This window comes from Triturus cristatus, chromosome 10 (assembly GCF_964204655.1).
Source record: "Triturus cristatus chromosome 10, aTriCri1.1, whole genome shotgun sequence".
Lineage (NCBI taxonomy): Eukaryota > Metazoa > Chordata > Amphibia > Caudata > Salamandridae > Triturus > Triturus cristatus.
Genome location: NC_140593.1, coordinates 361,809,802 through 361,830,394, shown reverse-complemented (window position 1 = coordinate 361,830,394; position 20,593 = coordinate 361,809,802). Strand labels below are relative to the sequence as shown.

Here is a 20,593-nt window from a genome sequence, read left to right as displayed (position 1 = left end):
CAGTGCTTTTAAAATATTTTTTTAAAGTTTTATCACAAAAATATTAAAAGAAATGTACGCCGATGCATGCAGAGTTTTACAAAAAACATTCAGAGGTACCTCACCATGCATGTGAATGAGTATTCATGCAAAGACCTGCGTCTTTTAATGTTTTTGTAATAAGGTTTTACAAAAACATTGAAGAATGCCATTCTTTTTTTTTGTGTTGAAATTTTTTATTGAATTTTATAAGACAAATACATTAGAGCATATGCAATAATAAATAAAAGAGAATAAATTCATGTTAGAAGGAATCATGGAATAAGATATTAATAAATAAATACGATATAAATATGCGTTTAAATAGATAAATACTAATTAATGCAACGATGAGATCAAAACCCAGAATGACATGTAATAAGAGTGAGCTATAGGGAAAAGAGAGAGGAGAAAGACATAGTAGAATAAAGAGTGCTGGAAATATAAAGAAATAAAACAAAGGAAAGGTAATTAAATAAAAGCAGAAGAATACCACAACGGAGGAAGCAAAGGATTGGGGGGGGACAAAGAGAAGAGAAAAAACAAAGGACAGAAAAGTGAAAGCTGATTAGTGTGTTTGAGTAGAAGTGGAGGCCGGAGAATCAGCAGCATTTGATTTAAGAAATGGAGACCATATTCGAAGAAAAGTGTCGGTGTGATCCTGAAGGTTATAGATTGTACGTTCATGGGAGGCAGTTTGCATCATTGCCACCAACCAGTCCTCCTGTGAGGGAGGCAAAGTTGATTTCCAATGACGCAGTATACATATTTTGGCAGTAGCAATTGAAGTATGAAAAAGACGGAGTTGTGGCTTCGTGAGCTTTGGGGAATGACGTAAGTCATGCAGGAGAATGTTAGGAGATGTAAGTGGCAATTTTAGGGGCATAGTGGATTTCAAGGTAACACCGATAAAAGTCCAATAGGATTGGATACTAGGACATTCACAAATGATATGAGTAATATCACAACCTGAATTAGAGCATCTCCAACAGTTAGAATGAGAGAGAAGACCAGCTTGGTGTAATTTGACAGGAGACCAGTGCCAATCATGCAGAATTTTAAAAAGACAAAATTTGAGCCTTGATTCACGGGCTCCCTTATTTAAATTCTCTAGAATCAAATCCCACTCAGTATCGGAAAAGGAAATTGAGAGACGAGATTGCCATTTACGCTGGAGATCATGTGAAAGAGATTTAGAAAAAAGATGAGATGAAAAAATTTTGTATATACCAGAAGTAACACCCTTAAGTTTCCCCCAAATGTGCAAATATGATAATATAGGGGAATCTTGCAGGAGCCATGGTGATGTTCCAATATGGGTCTTCAAACATTGTTGGAGTTGAAGATATTTGGAAGAATGATGAAGGGGAAGATCAAAGATGAGCTGAGAGAATGACTTAAAATCCCCATCATGCAGAAGTTGATCCGGATAGAGAATACCTGCAGCTCGCCATTCAGGCCAGGATAACATACGACCATTAATACGGATCCCCGAATTATTCCACAGGGGAGCCTTAGCATGGATTCTTGAGTTTGAGCCTAATAATCTATGACTTCTCTGCCAGGATTTATGCATGGCAGATAGTATCAGGTTTTTTGGGTCAAAACGACTAGAGCCAGTACCATACAGAGGAGAAAGGTTTGATTCTGAGGATAGGAGATGTCTTTCTATTTGAACCCATTGTGGTAAATCTTTGATGCCAGGTAAAAAATATGAGATTTGGGAAATATGTAACGCCAAAGAGTAGTGTTCAATAGATGGAAGGCCAATTCCGCCAGATAACTGGTGAGCCTTCAACTTGGTGATAGCAAGGCGAGGCTTCATAGTACCCCAGATGAAAGTTTTAATCTGGGCATCTACTGATCGAAGTAAAGATAAAGGGATCTGCAAAGGAAGCATACATAGAATGTATATAAATCTCGGAAGGGTAACCATTTTAACCGCCTGAGTTCTGCCCCAAAGAGAAAGACCCAAAGCCTTCCATTTGTCAAAATCCCGTTGCCTTTGGGATATAAGAGGAGATAAATTATCTGCAACCATGTCTTGCAATCCTTTATTAACGAGGACACCCAAGTATTTAAGGCGTGAAGGCTGCCAATGAAAAGGGAATCCAAAAATGGCTGCTTTTGTGGTACCGTTAGAGATGGGTAAAGCCTCACTCTTGTCCCAATTAATCTTATAACCTGAAAAAGAGGAGAAATCATTAATAATGTGAAGAAGAGAAGGAATCGACCGGGGAAGACGAGTAAGGGTGAGTAGGATATCATCAGCATATAAGTATATTTTAGAATGTCCAATTGGAAGGGGGACACCAGAGACCTCATCAGATTGACGAATGGTGGCGGCCAAAGGCTCCATAGCCAGAAGAAACAAAAGGGGGGATAGTGGACATCCTTGGCGTGTCCCTCTCTTAATCGTAAAGGTGTCTGATAGAAACCCACCACAGTTTACCTGAGCAGAAGGGTGATCGTATAATAAGCGTACCTTATCAATAAATTTCGTGCCTAAACCAAATCTATCCATGACCTTGAAGAGATAGTTCCATTCGATGCGGTCGAATCTCTTTTCTGCGTCAAGTGAAAGGGCTAACGCATCGTCCTTAAGATGTTGAGCCGACCATAGTGCATGGGCCAGAGAACGCAGATGGTTCCGAGAGGAACGACCCGGTACAAAGCCTACTTGAGAATGGTGTATCAAGGAAGGCAAGACTTTACGCAAACGCGAAGCAAGAATGCTGGCCAAGATTTTAATATCAGAGTTCAATAGAGAGATGGGGCGATAGCTACTGCAGAGCTGGGGGTCTTTACCTGGCTTTGGAAGCACAACAATAATAGCCTTGTTAGAAAGAGGTCCTAGTGAAGATGAACTATCCGCCTCCTGGAATGCGGCATGCAGGGTATCAATAATATTGTGACCTGCCCAGCGATAGAATTCAGGGGGAAATCCATCTTCTCCAGGGGCCTTGTGGTAAGGCAGGGCAGTAATCGCACTAGAAACCTCATCTCTGGTTATTTCACCCTCTAGGATGGCTCTGCCCTCCGCCGAAAGAGAAGGAAGATGCACTTTTGCAAGAAATGCTGTCATTTTATCCGAATCCATTCTATTATCGGAGGTGTAAAGAGATTCGTAAAAGGAGGCGAACTCATTAACAATGTCTTGAGGTTTTGTGCACAGGTGACCTTGCGCAGATCTAATGGCCGGAATGGCCATGGACACCTCCCTCTGACGCAGCTGCGCGGCTAATAACCTTCCCGCCTTTTCCCCTTGCTCGTAATGCCGACCTTTCATTTTCTGTAAAGCGTATTCTGCTTTAGATGTAAAAAGGCTATTTAAGGCCATTCGAGCTTGCTCAAGTAATTTACGGTTTTGTAGAGACGGAGATATGGTGTATAAGCGAGAATAAGTTTGTATGTCAGATTCGAGCTCACTTTGTCTCCTTGCATTTTGTTTATTAGCAATTGCTGCATCGCGCATTAATTGCCCCCTCAAAGTAGCCTTCGCGGCAGCCCAGAGAGTCCTGCTGGAAGTGACAGACCCCTGATTAGTAGAAAGATAATTTTGAAGGTGAGATTGCAGTTGGGACTTACCAGCAGGAGTCCTGTGGCGTTGGATGTTCATTCGCCATGGTTTACGTCCAGGCCGAGAAAGACCCAGATCAAGGGAGAGGAGAACCGGAGAGTGATCAGACAAGGCCGCTTCCAGGATGCAGGAGTCTGTAACGAATTGAACTGTGCTATGAGAAATAAGGAAGTAATCAAGACGAGAAAATGTACCATGGGCCGATGAAAAGAAAGTATATTCCTTATCCGTTGGATGGCTGAAACGCCAATGGTCAACCAGTCCAATATCTGATATGATGTCCCCCAACAAGGCTCTGTCTGACGCATTGCCCCTATCTAATGGACCAGTTTTGTCTAGAATGGAATCTTGCGTTACATTCCAGTCTCCGCCAATCAAATATTGTGATGCATTAATTTCAAGCAGCAAACGGGATAATTGAAGAAAGAATGTTTTTTTGATACCCGTAGGAGCATAAACAGACCCTACACAGATGTGAGACTCTCCAATTTTAAGTTTGGCAAATACATAACGGCCATTTACATCTGACCATGTTTTAGAGACAGTGACCGGGAGGGATTTGCGAAGGAGGATTGCTACTCCACATTTGCGGAGGGGGCCTGTATCTGAGGAATCGTCTTGCTGAACGCTACTATGGATAACCTTGCCCACCCAGTCTCTGCAAAGTTTATCTGATTCTAGAGCATCCAAATGGGTCTCTTGAAGCAAGGCCACATCTACATGTTTGGTCTGGAGATAGGAGAGTACTTTCTTCCGCTTTATGTAATGGGTGAGGCCATGTACATTCCAAGTGATCGCATTAAGAGAATGTGCCTGTGCCATAGTAGAATAGAGCAAAAATCAGAAGGAAGAAAATAAAGCACAAAACAACGTGTTGAACCAGACAAAGAAAAAAGGGAAAGAAATGACAAAAGGAAGGGGAAACAGAAAGAAAATAAGTGGAAGCAGTACTTCTAATCTAGATGAAATGCATAAAGAAAACAATAAAAAGATAAAGACGAAAGGAGGTAAAATTTAGAAAATAGTACAGTAATAAAGAAACTATAGAATAGTAGCGAGTAAAGAACAAGAAACCGTAAAACTGTTACCCGCGGGTCTGGGCGCACTAGAGCGCCACCGCGGGAAAAGACCCCACAGAAAGAGAGAAACAATTAAGAAAGCATTAATAATATAGAAGGGAAACCCGAAAGAGCAATATAAAAGAGAACAAAAGAAGGTAGAGAAAGCCAATTAGAGATTGAGAAGCGACACTACATAAGAGGAGAAATCTTACAGTAATTAAATGTGAGGTAACCTTAAGTGCATAAAACATATCATACACATATCAAAAAGCCTATACCAATATGCATACGAGCAAATAAAATAATACAACTATAATCAAACAATTAGGCGCCAATGCACCCGAGTAACTGCAAAACCAGTTAGGAATATGCAATAAAATTGTAACATGGAAAGTAATAAATGCAGGGAGAAAAAAAGAATAGCATTATAAGGCAGAGAAATAGCAGAAGGCAAAGTGAAAAGGAAAAGAGATAAGATAAGAAGCTAGTGAGAAAGAGGTGAAAAAAGGCAATCAAATATTATAAAAACAGCGAAAAATGTCAAAAATATAATAATGAATTAACAATAGAAACAAGGCTCGCAAGGACCAGGAGTCCACCATAAGCTGCCAATAGGTCAGGAAGTAACTATTTCCACAGGAGGAAATATTATTCAGTCCGCATCCGAAGGGGTTTTAAGAGGAGAGCGGGACTTGTCTCTTTGTAAGTCTTGTGGGAATGTGGCTGCCGAAACCGATTGTATTGCAGACTTCCTATCTTCTTGTGAGCGATGAAGTCGTTCGAGGTCCCTGCCCCGAGGTCTAGGGCTACTAGGAGGGCGCCTGTTACGTTCTGACATTGAAGTAGAAGATTTAAGGAGTGATTGGGACGGGATTGTCTGTGAGGATGCAGCGAGAACCTCCATATCTTGAGGTTGAAGGCAGTCCAAAAATTGCTGAAGATGTTCTGGATCAAAAAAGTCCTTAGAGACTCCATCTTTGGTAACACGAAAACGTGCAGGTTCAAATAGACCATATTTGATATCTAATTGACGTAATTGAGGTCGCATGGAGAGAAAGGCCTTCCGCCGTTCATTGGTTTCCTTGGAGAAATCAGCTGCCATATGAATGCGATGGCCTTCAAAAGAGAAGGAACCTTGAAGTCGAGCAGCAGACAGTAGTTGTCTAGTTTGGTCATGTCGGAGAAAACAAGCAATGATCGGCCGTGGGCGTGCGGCAGGATCACCACGTGGAGGACCAATTCTATGAGCCCGCTGTATCTCCAGAGGTGGGGTAAAAGAAATACCAGTCATCTGAGGAAGTATACGACACAGAAATGCACTGGAACTCTGCCCTTCAATACGCTCTGGAAAACCAAAGAAACAAACATTATCCCTCCTGCTTCTGTCTTCCAAATCAATAAGTTTGCTACGGAAGAATAGGAGGTCTCGGTCTTTGTTGGGAAGGGAGTCCAAGCGGTTCTCCACCTTCTGAACTCTGGAGTCAAGAGATTCAATCTTCGCATGAAAGCTGGTGAATTCTGCTTTAATTGATTTAGTCTCCTCAGCTAATGATGTAATTGTGAGGTTCATGTCATCTAATCGGCGACTAACCTCAGATATTTCATGTAAAATACGTTGCAGAGTTGCCGCCGATGTCTGCCCCCCATTAGAGGTCGAAGCCGAGGGTAAAGCGGGAGGAGAGGAGGCAGTACCTTTCGTTGGCATGTTAATGGTCTGCTTAAGAGCTTCTGCAAAGAGAAGTGGCTTAGAAGACTTATTTCCTTGCCTAGGGGCAGGCATTTGAGGAGAATATTTGACAGAAACTTTGAAAATGCGTGAAGGCGTCTTGCTGGTAGACAGTTCTTGTATATAAACACAAAAATACAACAATTCCAGACACTAAAATGTAAAAGTACATCACATGAAGGGGAAAAACCTGCTTAGTTATCCCCAAAACCACAAGCAAAGGGTTAAAGCATTGATGAAGATAGTGTAACTGTCGCCATGCTCAAAGGCGCATAAATAGAATGAAACAACATATGAACCACAGTTGTATTTGCAGAATGAACAGGGAAATCATGAGCCACATCAAAGCAAAGAGTACACAACCTGACTGAAAAGGTTGACTAAAGCACTATAATGACATTAAATTAAAACATGCTATTATATGCGTCACCCAAGTTGCATTAAAAGAGTCATTTCCAGGCAGCACCAGTCGAAGGGGCGAAACTACAACTATGAGGCCACTCATAAGAGGATGAAAACATTTTAAAAAATTTGAAAAGTTCAGTTTGGAGTGACAGTCGTGACTTGTTCTTGCAGGAAAAACATTAACTTTGCAGAGGGTGTGGCGCAAAATGACTGGCTGAGGTAAATGACAAAAAGCGCCACAATAAGGTTATAAAAGGAGTTAATCCTACCAGCAGCAGACCAGCAGCACAACAAGAACCATGACTCCTGTGAGGTAATATTGCTGAGGAAAATAAAGCAGACAAAATTGAAGGAGGCGCGGCTACATGAGGAGGCAGGTATTCAGCAGTAATAGCAAGGGCGGGACTTCATGAGGAAGGCGCCTGACAGCAGCAGCGAAGGCGCGGCCTCATGAGGAGGCGGGCGCTCGACATCCACAGGAGCCCGACCTCGTAAGGAAGCGAGTGCTCTTCAACAGCAACAAAGGCGTGGCCTCATGAGGGGGTAGGCGCACTCCATGGGTAGCAGAGGCGCGGCTTCAGGGGGAGGATGAGGCAGCCGAAGGAAGCACGTCAGGCGGGCTGCGTCAGGTAAGCAGCGCCACACAATCTCGTCAAGACGATAAACACCAGGAAGACTGTGCTGTCACATCCCTGGAACACGCTCAAATCGTGCCCCCCACCTTCCGGCAAGCACAGGGCACGTGAAGAGGACTCCAAAGCCGGTAAGGAGTAAAATATTTCCGTTAAGAGCCCATCCCGCGGCGGAGCTCACTCGTCAGGCGGCCATCTTCCTGCGTGGCCAGACCACGCCCCAAGAATGCCATTCTTGACAGTTTGAAACTCATTAAACATACGATATGATTGAAATTAGGGACTTCAACGGACACAGGGTTTGTGAATATAATTTGTGTGCTATAGATGCACAAAGACTGCAACTTTCCAGGTATACATACCCTTGTTTTCTGCTTTACTTAGATACCCTCCCTCGGTCCCAGGTAAAACAATGTATTTCTTTAGTGTGAAATAAGAATGTTAGAGATGTACCATAACATATTTGAAAATATGCTCAGTGGTATTTTTGATCCTCTTCAGCCACAGTGGCATAGCAAGAGTTTTTGCTGAAAAGCACAATAGCTTGAATAGTGTATTCCCTTCATTTATTTTCATTTTAGGTTTAGGAGCTTGGCTATCCCCATTGTATTCCTTATACTTCCTTCTCTTTACAGAATACGCAGATACAATGATAAAATGTCCAATCCTTCCCCATCCAACTTGTGGTTTAGATCATGTAAGGTTTCTTCAAACAGAATTCACTTAATAATGATGATCAAATCGCATCATTGTGGTTCTATCCCAATTTTTTAATTCCTAAACTTTTGTGCTACAGTAAAACAGCTTTCTGTGAATTGCACCATGATAACATATTTACCAGTCTCAGTACTATTTGCTCAATTGATATGTGCTTCAGGACACACTTCATGAGTTGGTTGGACTTTGGTGTAGTGCAAAGGGGGCGGAGGGGTCAGAATATACTTTACCAGCCGGTATTCTCCACCCATTATGAGAGTTTTGGGAACTGCTTGGAACCTGAGTTACTGGGTGCTTTACCATGCAGTTTTTACTTACTTCACTTAAAAAAAACATTTTCCACCTGTGTGCCAGAGAAGTATGGTGGGAACGGGGGAGGAGTTCACACGTGTGCATGTCCATGGGGAGAAGTTTGTGCTTCTCCCTGGACTGCTTCAGGGGGTGGGCAGGGGCTGGTCAAACATGCGTCCCACTGAACCAAGTCTGCTTTGCAAAGTTGCTTTCTAAACTGACATCAATTTCACTGTTCTTTGGGCTGGAATTTATTTTTTCGAGTGGGTGTCAGGATTTTTCCTGTGATCATTACTTTCTGTTGATTTCTGCAATCTGGTCAAGTGTATGGCTCCATTGTCATCTGGAGCTGGATCACTGATGTTCTGTTCAGTGTTTTAATCTGGCTTTTGTTGTCTCTCTTTGTACGCCATCATCCTTCAATGAGTAGTCGAGATACCTGGCTGTCTTTCAGTTTTGTAACTAAACAATTTGATTTGCAGTCCGCTATGTATTGCTAAAACATTTAACCACTAACATCTGGACTCAGTTCTCCTTTTCATTACCACTTATGCACATAAGCGGCCCAAGTTTGTGAAAATGTGACAAAATACTTTCAAATTTCTTCACTGTAAAAATAGCTGATAAGAGAACCTCATATTGATGGGAAATTATTTGTCCAGAATCATAACATTTGATTAAGATAGGAAGTCAGTATAAGAACTCTTATCACATGGCCCCAACAGGAAAGGCTTCATTTAGGGTCAGATGTGCAAAGCTATTTTATGATTCCAAACCCTACAGCTCGCACATTGGGAGGCTTTTTCGCAAAATCTCGGTATATTTTAAATCAATTTTGCAAGTCGGAAAAGCCTTTCTAACTTGCAATATCGGTTTATCGAATATAGAATTGCAATTAGGAAGGGGTGGGAAGGGGTGTGAAAGGAGTGTTTCCTCCTAATTGCAATACAGTATGGTCAGGTCCAATGGAATGATGCGATTGCATAACTTCAGCGTATTTTTGCAAAATTTTACACTTGCTGCATTTGCCACATTTCTTTTGCTTACCGCTATATTTGGGTGCTAAACTGGCACTGATAAGGTGCGAGTACTGCCACTGACAGGGTTATCAAGTGTGAAAATTACAAAATAAAGAAGTAATACTATGATTATGCTGTATTAAGCTGCATAATTTGCCTTTTCTTGCTGCATAATTGTTTTGTTGTGTTTTGCTATTCTATGCTATGTTTTGTTTTGTTATGCTATGCTTTGTTATGCTATGCTATGTTTTGTTATGCTGTGCTATATTTTGTTATGCTATGCTATGTTTTGTTGTGTTTTGTTATGCTATGCTATGTTTTGTTATGCTATGTTTTGTTATGCTATGCCATGCTATGTTTTGTTTTGTTATGCTATGCTATGTTTTGTTTTGTTATGCTATACTATGTTTTGTTGTGTTTAGTTATGCTATGCTATGTTTTGTTTTGGTATGCTATGCTTTGTTATGCAATGCTATGTTTTGTTATGCTATGCTATGTTTTGTTGTGTTTTGTTATGCTATGCCACGCTCTGTCTTGTTGTGTTTTGTTATGCTATGCTATGTTTTGTTGTGTTTTGCTATGCTATGCTATAATTTTAATATGCTATGCTATGTTTTGTTGTGCTATTTTTTGTTGTGTTTTGTTATGCTATGCTGTGTTATGCTATGTTTTGTTTTGTGATGCTATGCTATGCTATGTTTTGTTATGCTATGTTTTGTTTTGTTATGCTATGTTTTGTTTTGTTATGCTATACTATGTTTTTATGCTATGTTATGTTTTGTTGTGTTTTGTTATGCTATGCTATGTTATGTTATGCTATGCTATGCTTTGTTTTGTTTTGTTATGCTATGTTTTGTTGTGTTTTGTTATGCTATGCTATGTTTTGTTATGCTATGCTATGTTTTGTTTTGCTATGCTATGCTTTGTTATGCTATGCTTTGTTTTGTTATGCTATGCTATGTTTTGTTATGCTATGCTATGTTTTGTTGTGTTTTGTTATGCTATGCTATGTTTTGTTATGCTATGCTATGCTTTGTTATGCTATGCCATGTTATGTTGTGTTTTGTTATGCTATGCTGTGTTTTGTTGTGCTTTGCTATGCTATGTTTTGTTTTGTTGTGTCATGCTATGTTTTGTTATGCTATGCTATGTTTTGTTTTATTATGCCATGCTATGATTTGTTATGTCATGTTGTGTTAGGCTAGGCTAAGTTATGTTGAGTTAGGCTAGGCTATGTTATGTTGTGTTAGGCTAGGCTGTGTTATGTTGTGTTAGGCTAGGCTGTGTTGTGCTGTGTTGTGTTGTGCTGTGTTTTGTTTTGTTATGTTATGTTTTTGTTTTGTTATGTTATGTTTTGTTATGTTATGTTTTGTTATGTTATACTATGATTTGTTATGTTATACTATCTTATGTTATACTAAGTAATGTTATGCAATACTATGTTATGTTATGCTATACTATGTTATGTTTTGATATGCTATGCTTTGTTATGCAATGCTATGTTTTGTTGTGTTTTGCTATGCTATGCTCTGTTTTGTTGTGTTTTGTTATGCTATGCTATGTTTTGTTGTGTTTTGCTATGCTATGCTATGTTTTGTTGTGCTATGTTTTGATGTGCTATGTTTTGATGTGTTTTGTTATGCTATGCTTTGTCGTGCTATGTTTTGTTTTGTGATGCTATGCTATGCTATGTTTTGTTATGCTATGCTATGTTTTGTTATGCTATGTTTGATTTGTTATGCTATGCTATTTTTTATGCTATGCTATGTTTTGTTGTATTTTGTTATGCTATGCTATGTTTTGTTATGCTATGCTATGTTTTGTTTTGTTATGCTATGCTATGTTTTGTTGTGTTTTGTTATGCTATGCTATGTTTTGTTTTGCTATGCTATGCTTTGTTATGCTATGCTTTGTTTTGTTATGCTATGCTATGTTTTGTTATGCTATGCTATGTTTTGTTGTGCTTTGTTATGCTATGCTATGTTTTTTTATGCTATGCTATGCTTTGTTATGCTATGCCATGTTTTGTTGTGTTTTGTTATGCTATGCTATGTTTTGTTGTGTTTTGTTATGCATGCTATGTTTTGTTGTGCTTTGCTATGCTATGCTATGTTTTGTTTTGTTGTGTTATGCTATGTTTTGTTATGCTATGCTATGTTTTGTTTTGTTATGCTATGTTATGATTTGTTATGTCATGTTGTGTTAAGCTAGGCTAAGTTATGTTGTGTTAGGCTAGGCTATGTTATGTTGTGATAGGCTAGGCTGTGTTATGTTGTGTTAGGCTAGGTTGTGTTGTGCTGTGTTGTGTTGTGCTGTGTTTTGTTATTGTATGTTTTTGTTTTGTTTTGTTATGTTTTGTTATGTTATACTATGATTTGTTATGTTATACTATCGTATGTTATACAAATTATGTTATGCAATACTATGTTATGTTATGCTACACTATGTTATGTTTTGTTATGCTATGTTATGATTTGTATGTTATGTTGTGTATGGCTAGGCTATGTTTTGTTATGTTATGTTTTGTTAGGTTTTGTTAAGTTATGTTATCTTATGCTATGCAATGGTATGTAATGCTAGGCTATGTTATGTATTGGTATGTTATTTTATGTTAGGCTATGTTATCTTAGGCTAGGCTATGTTTTGTTATGTTATGCTATGTTATGTTGTATTAGGCTAGGCTAGGTTATGTGAAATGCTTTTGTAAAGTATGCCCACACCCACAGGGCCTCATGGCACCAAACAGCAGAAACTGCAGTGTTATTGTATTTTAAAAGTATGCACATTGGGTTGATCTCTTGAAAATAGCAATTTTTTGAGTTACTTAAGAAATGAATCCTCACTTGTCAGTGGAAGAGTGTTCTAAGGGTTGGGGCAGGAGTGGACTAAGGCAGAACAGGGCCTGCCACCCATCCACAATGTCTGCTTGTTGGTACTTTGAGAATGAGAGCATCATAAAAAGCTGCATTTTACTGCTTACACAGCATTACAATACAAATCCTCCTTGCAGGTTTTGTAAAAAGTGTCAAATCACTTGCAAGCAAAAATGTCTACTGGTGCCTAACCGAAATATAGGTTTTTGTAAGCTTGCACTATTTGTAGAAGATGTCTTTTTTTTGTCACGTGTTTATGCCACAGAGCAGAAAGGTAAGACATGTCATATCACCAAACAATGCTTGCCTGCAACCCGAGCCTATTGTCGTGTTGAGCTGCGCGGGCAGTCCGCATTTGGGTCAAACTGAACCATCATTAATGCAAGGAGACATTCGATACTTTTGGAATGCACGCGCTACAACGTGAAAGCTCGATTCATGTGCTCCATTGATTGCAAGTAATACTTGTGAATATTTAACATACTGACGGATGAGTACTTTTGTGATCTGGAATCCAAGCCAATACGTCATCAGTGGAGAACTGCATTTAGGTATGACGGAAATGTAATTGCTGCCTCTGCAGGAAAACACAGAGTCTGCCGGTATCCCCCTGTCCTCCCCGTGACCCCATGCGCCTTTGAGCTCTGTGCCTGCTTCACAGCTGTCGTGAAGACTTTTCTTATCTGCTTGTTAAATAAACCAGCAGACAAGGAAAGTCTTCATGACAGCCGTGAAGCAGGTGAGCCAGTCCAAGTGGGCCGGAACAAAAAGCCACAGGGAGGCAACCCAGAAAGCTAATTTCCTATGGCAGGCCACCGTTTACCATAAACGGTGATGCCAGCCAATGGAAATGAGGGGCGGGGCTTAAAGCCCCTTTTTGAAAATCCTCTCCTACAAAATCTCTTGCGGAGGCGGAGCAGCGCTTTGCGCTGCAACGCACGCGAGACCTAATAAAGACTGTTTGGCAAAAAGTCGGTGCAGTTTACACTTTTCCAAGAGAAAAATACAGCCCATTTGTTGTTGATTTTAAAAGTCTGAAAAGGCCTGGATGTGATACTAAATAGTACTGTAATCAAAACCATAAGCATTCATTTGTAAAAGGACTTTTCTGTCATTGTCTACTTTAGTTATTAGTCATGGATCATTATTGTAGCTCTAGAACACATTTAAAAGTGTTTTCTATATGTATTTGCTGTTTGAATTATGTACAGATAAAGGTTAATGTTACAGTTCTGGGAGATTTTGCTTACTTTTGTACTGGCCGGGACATCATAATACCGGTGAAGCTGGTAGAAAACCGGTCAGGGGGCAACCTACATGTGTGTGAATTACCTGATATTTATCTCCTGTTTTGTTTTAGATTAATACCAGTCAGTCATGGTGACATATGGTGCAACAGATGTGCCTGAAGGGATAATAGGACAGCACTTAAAGCATGAAGTGGAGATGAACAACGATGATATGTAAGTGCAATATATATTATTCTGACTCCAATGTGTGCAAGAAGCGAGATTTCAGATTCTCAAACCCAATTACGAATCAGCCGTTCGGAATTGAAACGGGCCGGTCATTCCGGCTGGCTTCTGACGGGTTCAAAGAGCCCGTCAGCCAGTTGGAGGCTGGCCCGTAATCCCAAAGGGCAATCTTTCCACCCTGTCGGAAAGCGTTTTCGGGGACCCTAGGGGCCCCTTTGTGTGTGCGGCCTCCTATTGGGGGCTGAAGGGGCACCTATGGTGCCCCCCTCTTAATCCCTGAACCCCGTGGCAAGCACCTTTAGGTGCCTGCCAAGAGGTGGCGGGATCAACATCACCTCCCATTTCCCTATGGGAGCATGTACTATGGCTGGTTTACGGCTGTAACACATTCTCCCATAGGGTAATGTCAGAATGCGATTGAAATAGTGGGCCTGATTATGATGCCTGGCAGACTCTCGTCCGGCCGGCAACGTGGCGGAAGCAGCACCGCCCGATTAGAAGACGGCGGTCCTGCGGCCTGCATTACGATGCGACCGCCTTCATTCCGGTTGCAATCTGTATATTTTACATTGCGGCGTGTGCTGCAATCTACACATCTAAAACATGCCTGCCACATGGTCCAGGGATGTTTAGTGGGGCACCATAGGTGCCCCACTAAACCCACCCCCTCCAGATTCCATAGCAGAGGGCCTGGAGGGAAGGGGCCCTGCTAGGGGCCCAAAATGTCACTTTCTGCCTGCTTTTTCATGGTGGGTGAACCGTCATAAATGGGCCTGCGGAAAGGGACATCCTAATCCCTTTGGTGGTGCCTGAGCAGGCACCACCCTCTTTGCAGAGAATAGGAGTCCGCCCACCGCTCTGAAGGGAACCTTTATCCTGTCGGACATGGCGGTCTTTCTCCCCAACAACCGAGCTCTGACCGCCTGACTGCCTGACGGTGGTGGTCCCACTGCCATATTAATCAGGCCCAGTGTTCGGTGGCATCCAAATCAGTCAGTCGGGACCACTGACCGGAGGTTGGTCAGTCCCGTGTACGAAACGGTGTCAGGTGGAAGCAATTTCACCCAACATCGTAATCGGCCCCTAAGTGAAGAGGCCCAGAGCTTTGCTCAGAAGCCTGCTGCTGGCGCTATCAAAGGTTGGAGTTCTGAATGCCAGGCTGCATAGGCTTGATTCCACCTCATGCCTCTCTCACCCACCACCAGATACTCCCTCTCTATATCTCACCCTTGCAGGGTCATTTTCATCCCTGCTTTCTCCTTTTGAAACTATTTATCTGTCTTTCTCTTTCTCCTTCTTATTCCCTTTGATGTTTTTTTCTCTTCTTTTGGACGAAGGTCTGTTGAGGAAAAATATGTGCCAGTCCCCAAAAATGAGTGCCAGTGGGCCCCACCTGCAACCACTAGCTCAAATTAGGAACCGGGCAATATTTATTTGTTTACATGCACTGCATATCCTAATCTACCCTGAAGGTTATCGCACATTTCATAAGATGTTGAAATGCAAAGGATTATCCTCCGACATTGGTGCTTGGGTGCAACAGTATTAACAGTACATTTTGTGTTAAGGGGTTTGGGCCTGATTCATGTATTGTGAACAGGGCTTAATAGATGCTGTGCACATTGACTGATTAAACAGGTTTTTTAAATGTGTTAATGTTTGTTTTAAAGCATGTTATTAAACTGCATTAACTACTTGTACTTTACATGTCTATACCATTTCCAGATCTTATTAAATAATATACATGTCATCACAAGTACAAATTCTTTGGCTTCGAGTGCAGTCTTACTGACTCGTAGACACTCCAAACTTTAACCCCAACAGAAATAAATCTCATGCGGGCTACCAACAGGGCCCGCTTTTGGGTGGAGCGTCCGGTGTAACCTGGCGGTGACCTTGGGGACGCTGTGTTTAGAAATAACTTATGGGTTTACAAACACCTTCTGCAGAGTTTCCAATGTGTCCAGCAAATTTCAGGTATCAATAAAAATGTCAAGATGACTCTGGTGATTAATGCTCCTGCTGGAGAGGTATGGAGTTTTGTCTAGGGGCAGTTTTACTCATTGTAAAGTAGGAGAATGAACATGTACTTTTCAGATCACAGAACTGTATTTTATGTGGATAGCTCAGTGGGTTAATGCTTCTGTCTCAGAGATCTTTTTGTTACTTGCAATTCAGAAGTTACAATTCTAATCTAGCACAGTGACTTGTGAACTGTGTTGATAAAGCTGCATGCCAACTGCATAGTATAGGTTAGGACGTTATGTTTTTTTCCCCAGTCTTTCATCATCTGTTCCTAATATTGCTGAAAAGGTTTAATTTGGGTAGAAATACATTCCTATCAGTAGAGCCAACGCCCAACCAGCACTTGAAAGCAAATGAAATGAATGTGAAAGAGGGGCTATGAAGAGCACTGGTGGGGGTTGTAGTGAGGGAATCCGTGGAGAAGGAGGTCATGGGGGAAACAAAAAACAGTTACACTGCCCTCCACTATTCCTAAGCCAGCCCTGGCTAACAAGCAAGTCCTGCTTGTGTATATGCATCTCTGGAAGCCCCTGGAGCAGAGGCCATTGTTGTTTGCATTGATTCAACGCTTACTGACAACTAGTAGAGTAGCGTAGCACCAGGGCTGGCCTTTGAAGCGGCATCATTAGTGGGGTGCGCTGAGGTCTGTTACAGCGTCCCAAAGCACGCGGATGATTTTGGTTCAATGAGAGGGGGAGTTACAATTGATTTTGGCCAGAGCGCTCTCTAAATAAAGCCTAGACTTGAGTAGTGCAGTTGCCTTATGCTGGGGATAAAAAGAAGTGTTGAAAAACTGCTATGAAGCCCCCGGTGGGCATGCAGCCTGCTTCCAGTGTACATTTACAGTATCATCTTAAAGACTGATAGTAGTTCCTGTGAGATCCAATATCTGCCTGTGTTGAAGCTTACAATAATTTGAGAGTAATACCAATTAATTACCATGCTGCTTTGGGCGTCAGAGAGGGGTCGACAAAGGTCGCAGTTGCGAACCCTGTTTTGCTCTTCCGTGCCCTGACACCGCTATTGCTACAATGGTAGCAATAGAGAGGAAACAGGGCTACCCCTGCCTTGTTTACTTATTTATCTTCCATTCCTTGCCATTCACCACCTCACCCCTGAAACAAGTCGGGAGGTTTTTAGGGGCTAGGGATGTGACATATGTTCAACCCTGTGAGGTCATCTGGGCCAAATGACTTGTGATTAGAGCTCCCCGTTTTTACTGATTTTTACAGATAAATACAGACATAAAACTATGTGTTTCCTGTCTGTATTTAATTTTTAAACTAGAACAATATGGAAAATGGTGCTTCTTCTGGGTAACTTTTTTTTTTTTTTTTTTTTTTTTTTTTTTTAAACCGTTTATTACAGAATCCAAAAGATATACAAAGATGGGCCTACAACCTTCAGGCCGGCCGCTAGCGGACAGAAAAGCATATAATACAAACAGTAGAACACACGCTGCGGCAGAAAAGAGATCACAGGAGTTGAAAGAAGCGTTGGTAGCCACACCATCCGGACCCCACACAACGGTTTCATTTTTATATAAATAACGAAGAAAACAAATCCACAAGGCAACCCACAGTCGGAAACAATAGCATGTGCTCCCCTGGGGGGGACCCTACCGGTCCACAGGAATATCAAGGGGGGGGATAGGTCGGGACGGAGACAAAGTAAACTCAAGCCCAGGACCAGGAAGACAAGCAGGCTAAGTAGACGGGGCCGGTGACGGATCAGGCATCAGCGGCGGGGTACAGATTCCCCCACGGTAGGCGTTCCAGGGGCCCCACACTTTCACCCATTTCCCAGGCTTACCTCTCGCAACATACACCACCTTTTCCCGAAACATACACCAATCCATGTTGTCCTTCCACGCCGAGACAGTCGGTGACCTCTGGGAACCCCACAATTGCGCAATATCACGCTTGGCCACTATATATCCCAGAGTCACCCACCACGTCTGCGGCACTGAGTAGTCGGTTGGCTCCCACACATTCAGGAGACATCTCCTCGCCTCGGGCAGCAGCGGCACATGCGTAACTGCCTGCAAGACCACGTGCACACCACGCCAGAATCGCGCCACCTCCGGGCATTCCCACAATATATGGAGAAAGGTCCCCAAAGAACCACACCCACGCTTACACAACCCGTCCACAGCATAGCCCATACGCATCAGACTCGGCCCCGTAACATAGACCCTGTGGAGTATCTTGAGCTGGACGAAGCGAAGGCGAGCCGGTATGGCCACCTCTTTCGGGGAGGCCACCGCTGACACCCAGTCCTCGTCATCCAGCTCCAATCCATCCGCCCCCCACGCCTCACGAAGGCCAGTCAGCAGTCCCGAGCGATCATTGATGAGTTTTTTGTAAATTAATGAAATCGTGGCGTCCGGTACATGCCCATCTAGCACTCTATCCTCCAGAGGGGAGTACTCTGGGATGGAGGCAACGTCCGGGAATACGGAGCACAACGCATGACGGATCTGCATATATCGAAAGTACTCCCTGTCCTGCAACTGGAATTCCGTCTGCAGCACATCGAACGTTTTGAATCCCCCCCTCGTCCAGAGATCGCTCACCCTGCTGATGCCTATCATGTCCCACTTCTCAAAGCCTTTCGAGGTCCACAAGCAGCCGAGTCGCTCAGATGCATACAGTGGCGTCGCCCGGGTCAACCGATCCTTCCACCCCATAGCCAAGTTAGCCGCGTGCCACACTCGCACAATTGTGGAAATTTAGCTTGCAAACTGAACATTACCTGCGCCATCTTGCCTCTCCCCAGCGTCACGCACAGCGAATGCACGGCCGCCATTTTAGGCACCCCACTCTCTCCCCACTCATTGTCAATCGTCAGCGCGGTCCCCTTGGCGCTGCGAGCATCCCCCGCGCGCTGGCCACCCCCGCTCTCTCATACAGGCCATAAACCCTCTCCTTCTGCGCGACCCTGCTACGGAGCCACTTCCGACCGACAAACCCATACATGGTCATGCCTCTCCTTTGATAACCCCCTTCCTCTGCGCCCCATTGACCGAACTGGTCCCAGGCCATCACCTAGCCCTGCGGATGCAGTTTATTGCCCCTACTGTAAGGGAAACACCCCACATCAAAGGGATTACAGTAGATCAAAGCCCCTACCCCCTGAGACCCGGCCAGTTGCACACACCCCGGGAATTAGCGGAATTCCCTGCTGCGCGATAGCCATCTCCCACTGCGGGTAGGGTGGGAACTTCTACTGTATCTATGTATGGGATCGGATCTGAACCGGGGCTCCAGGGGATATTCCCCCGTACTTCAAAAGAATCTCAAGAATGTACTATGTGTAATAAAGCAATAAACCAGTGTATAAGAGACCAGGTCTCAGAGATGCGGTTAGAGCACCTCGTGACGATACCTTGCTGTCTGATCTGATGTGTTCTGCTCCGACGGAATAAAACCTTGTTTCCTGCCTTCCAGTCTCCGGCGCCTGCCTCTTTTATTGGTAAATTATCGAGTGGTATGAGAGGCGATTATCGCCGGGCAAATACTTGGAAGGTTATCGACTGAAACTGCCGCTACCATTTAACAATTGGCGTCCCAAACGTGGGGCCCATCAGCGACACGTGGATCCAGTGGGAGAGGTCCCGACGACAGAGTGAACGACTGCAACGATCGGGAGAGCTCCTGCCCAATAGACCCTCGTCTGGCAGCCGATCATCCGAACTTCACTGGTTCCGAGCAGACCTCTCTCGAGTGATCTACGGTCCTGACTGGGAACCATCAGGAGTGCCGCGGCAAATACGGAGAATAGAGGACGATCGGGCGCTGGAGGCGGAAGACGAGAAACTGTCCATGCGGTCCGGGTAAGGTCGTGAAACACGACAAAAGTGCGAAATAATTGATTGATTGTTTGAATACTAGTATTGCTCATTGATTGTTCTTTTTGAGATATTCGCTGTCTACAAACGGGGAGGAGTAGAAATACTCTCTCTCTCTCCCTTTGCAGATAGTGAAGGGTAGGTAACGCAGACTTTTGTCCCCATTGAAACCCGTCGTGCCTATCTTTATCTCCCCATTGATTGATTGTCCGAACATTGATTGTTTTGAAGAATAGTGCTTTTTGAGATATTCTCTGTTTGCAAATAACGTAGAATAGGAATATTCTGTCTAGTCTTTGCAAATAGTGAAGGGTAGGTAACGCAGACTTTTGTCCCCATTGAAACCCGTCGTGCCTATCTTTATCTCCCCATTGATTGATTGATTGATTGTCCGAACACTAGTTGTTCGATATTGGTTCTTTGGAGGTATTCTCTGCTTACAAATAACGAGGAATAGAGATATTCTGTCTAGTCTTTGCAAGCAGTGAAAAGATAGGTAGTGCTGACTTTTGTCCCCGTTGAAACCCGTCATGCCTATCTTCTCCCCACTGATTGGTAGTTGGTTCTGCCCGGACCGCTTATTAGAGGTGAACCACCCGGCTCCACTGGAAGGCACCCCTAATAAGGACATGTTCACTAAATATGGACTAGTCGCCGTGGCTTATAGCAAGCTGTGGCATAAATATACCAAGAAGGAGCCCGAAAGTCAGTGGCCACTGATGGGATCCTTCGACGACCGCAAGATAGAAGCGCTAGAAGTAGCTCTGCGTAGCAATAAGACGACGCCTACTATGCTTGACAGTATTGGCATGTGGCGCAAAGAAGCGACGCAACGGAAAAAGAGGGAAGAAGTAAAAGCAGAAAAGGAATTACGAAAGGCAGCTCACCTTGCCGCTAAAAAGTTAGAAGAAGACATAAAAG

General features: G+C 43.0%; 1 protein-coding gene across 3 annotated transcripts in view; it reads left to right on the top strand.

The window, feature by feature from the left end:
* The window catches only part of LOC146789441 (ATP-binding cassette sub-family B member 5-like), a 1,226,636-nt gene that overhangs the window by 423,121 nt on the left and 782,922 nt on the right, over positions 1 to 20,593 (top strand). For all 3 annotated transcript variants that reach the window (XM_085631579.1, XM_085631577.1, XM_085631580.1), the window contains exon 2: positions 13,683 to 13,785. In XM_085631579.1, coding sequence (XP_085487705.1) covers positions 13,700 to 13,785 — 86 coding nt within the window. In that variant the 5' untranslated portion in view covers positions 13,683 to 13,699. The remainder of the gene's footprint in view (positions 1 to 13,682; positions 13,786 to 20,593) is intronic.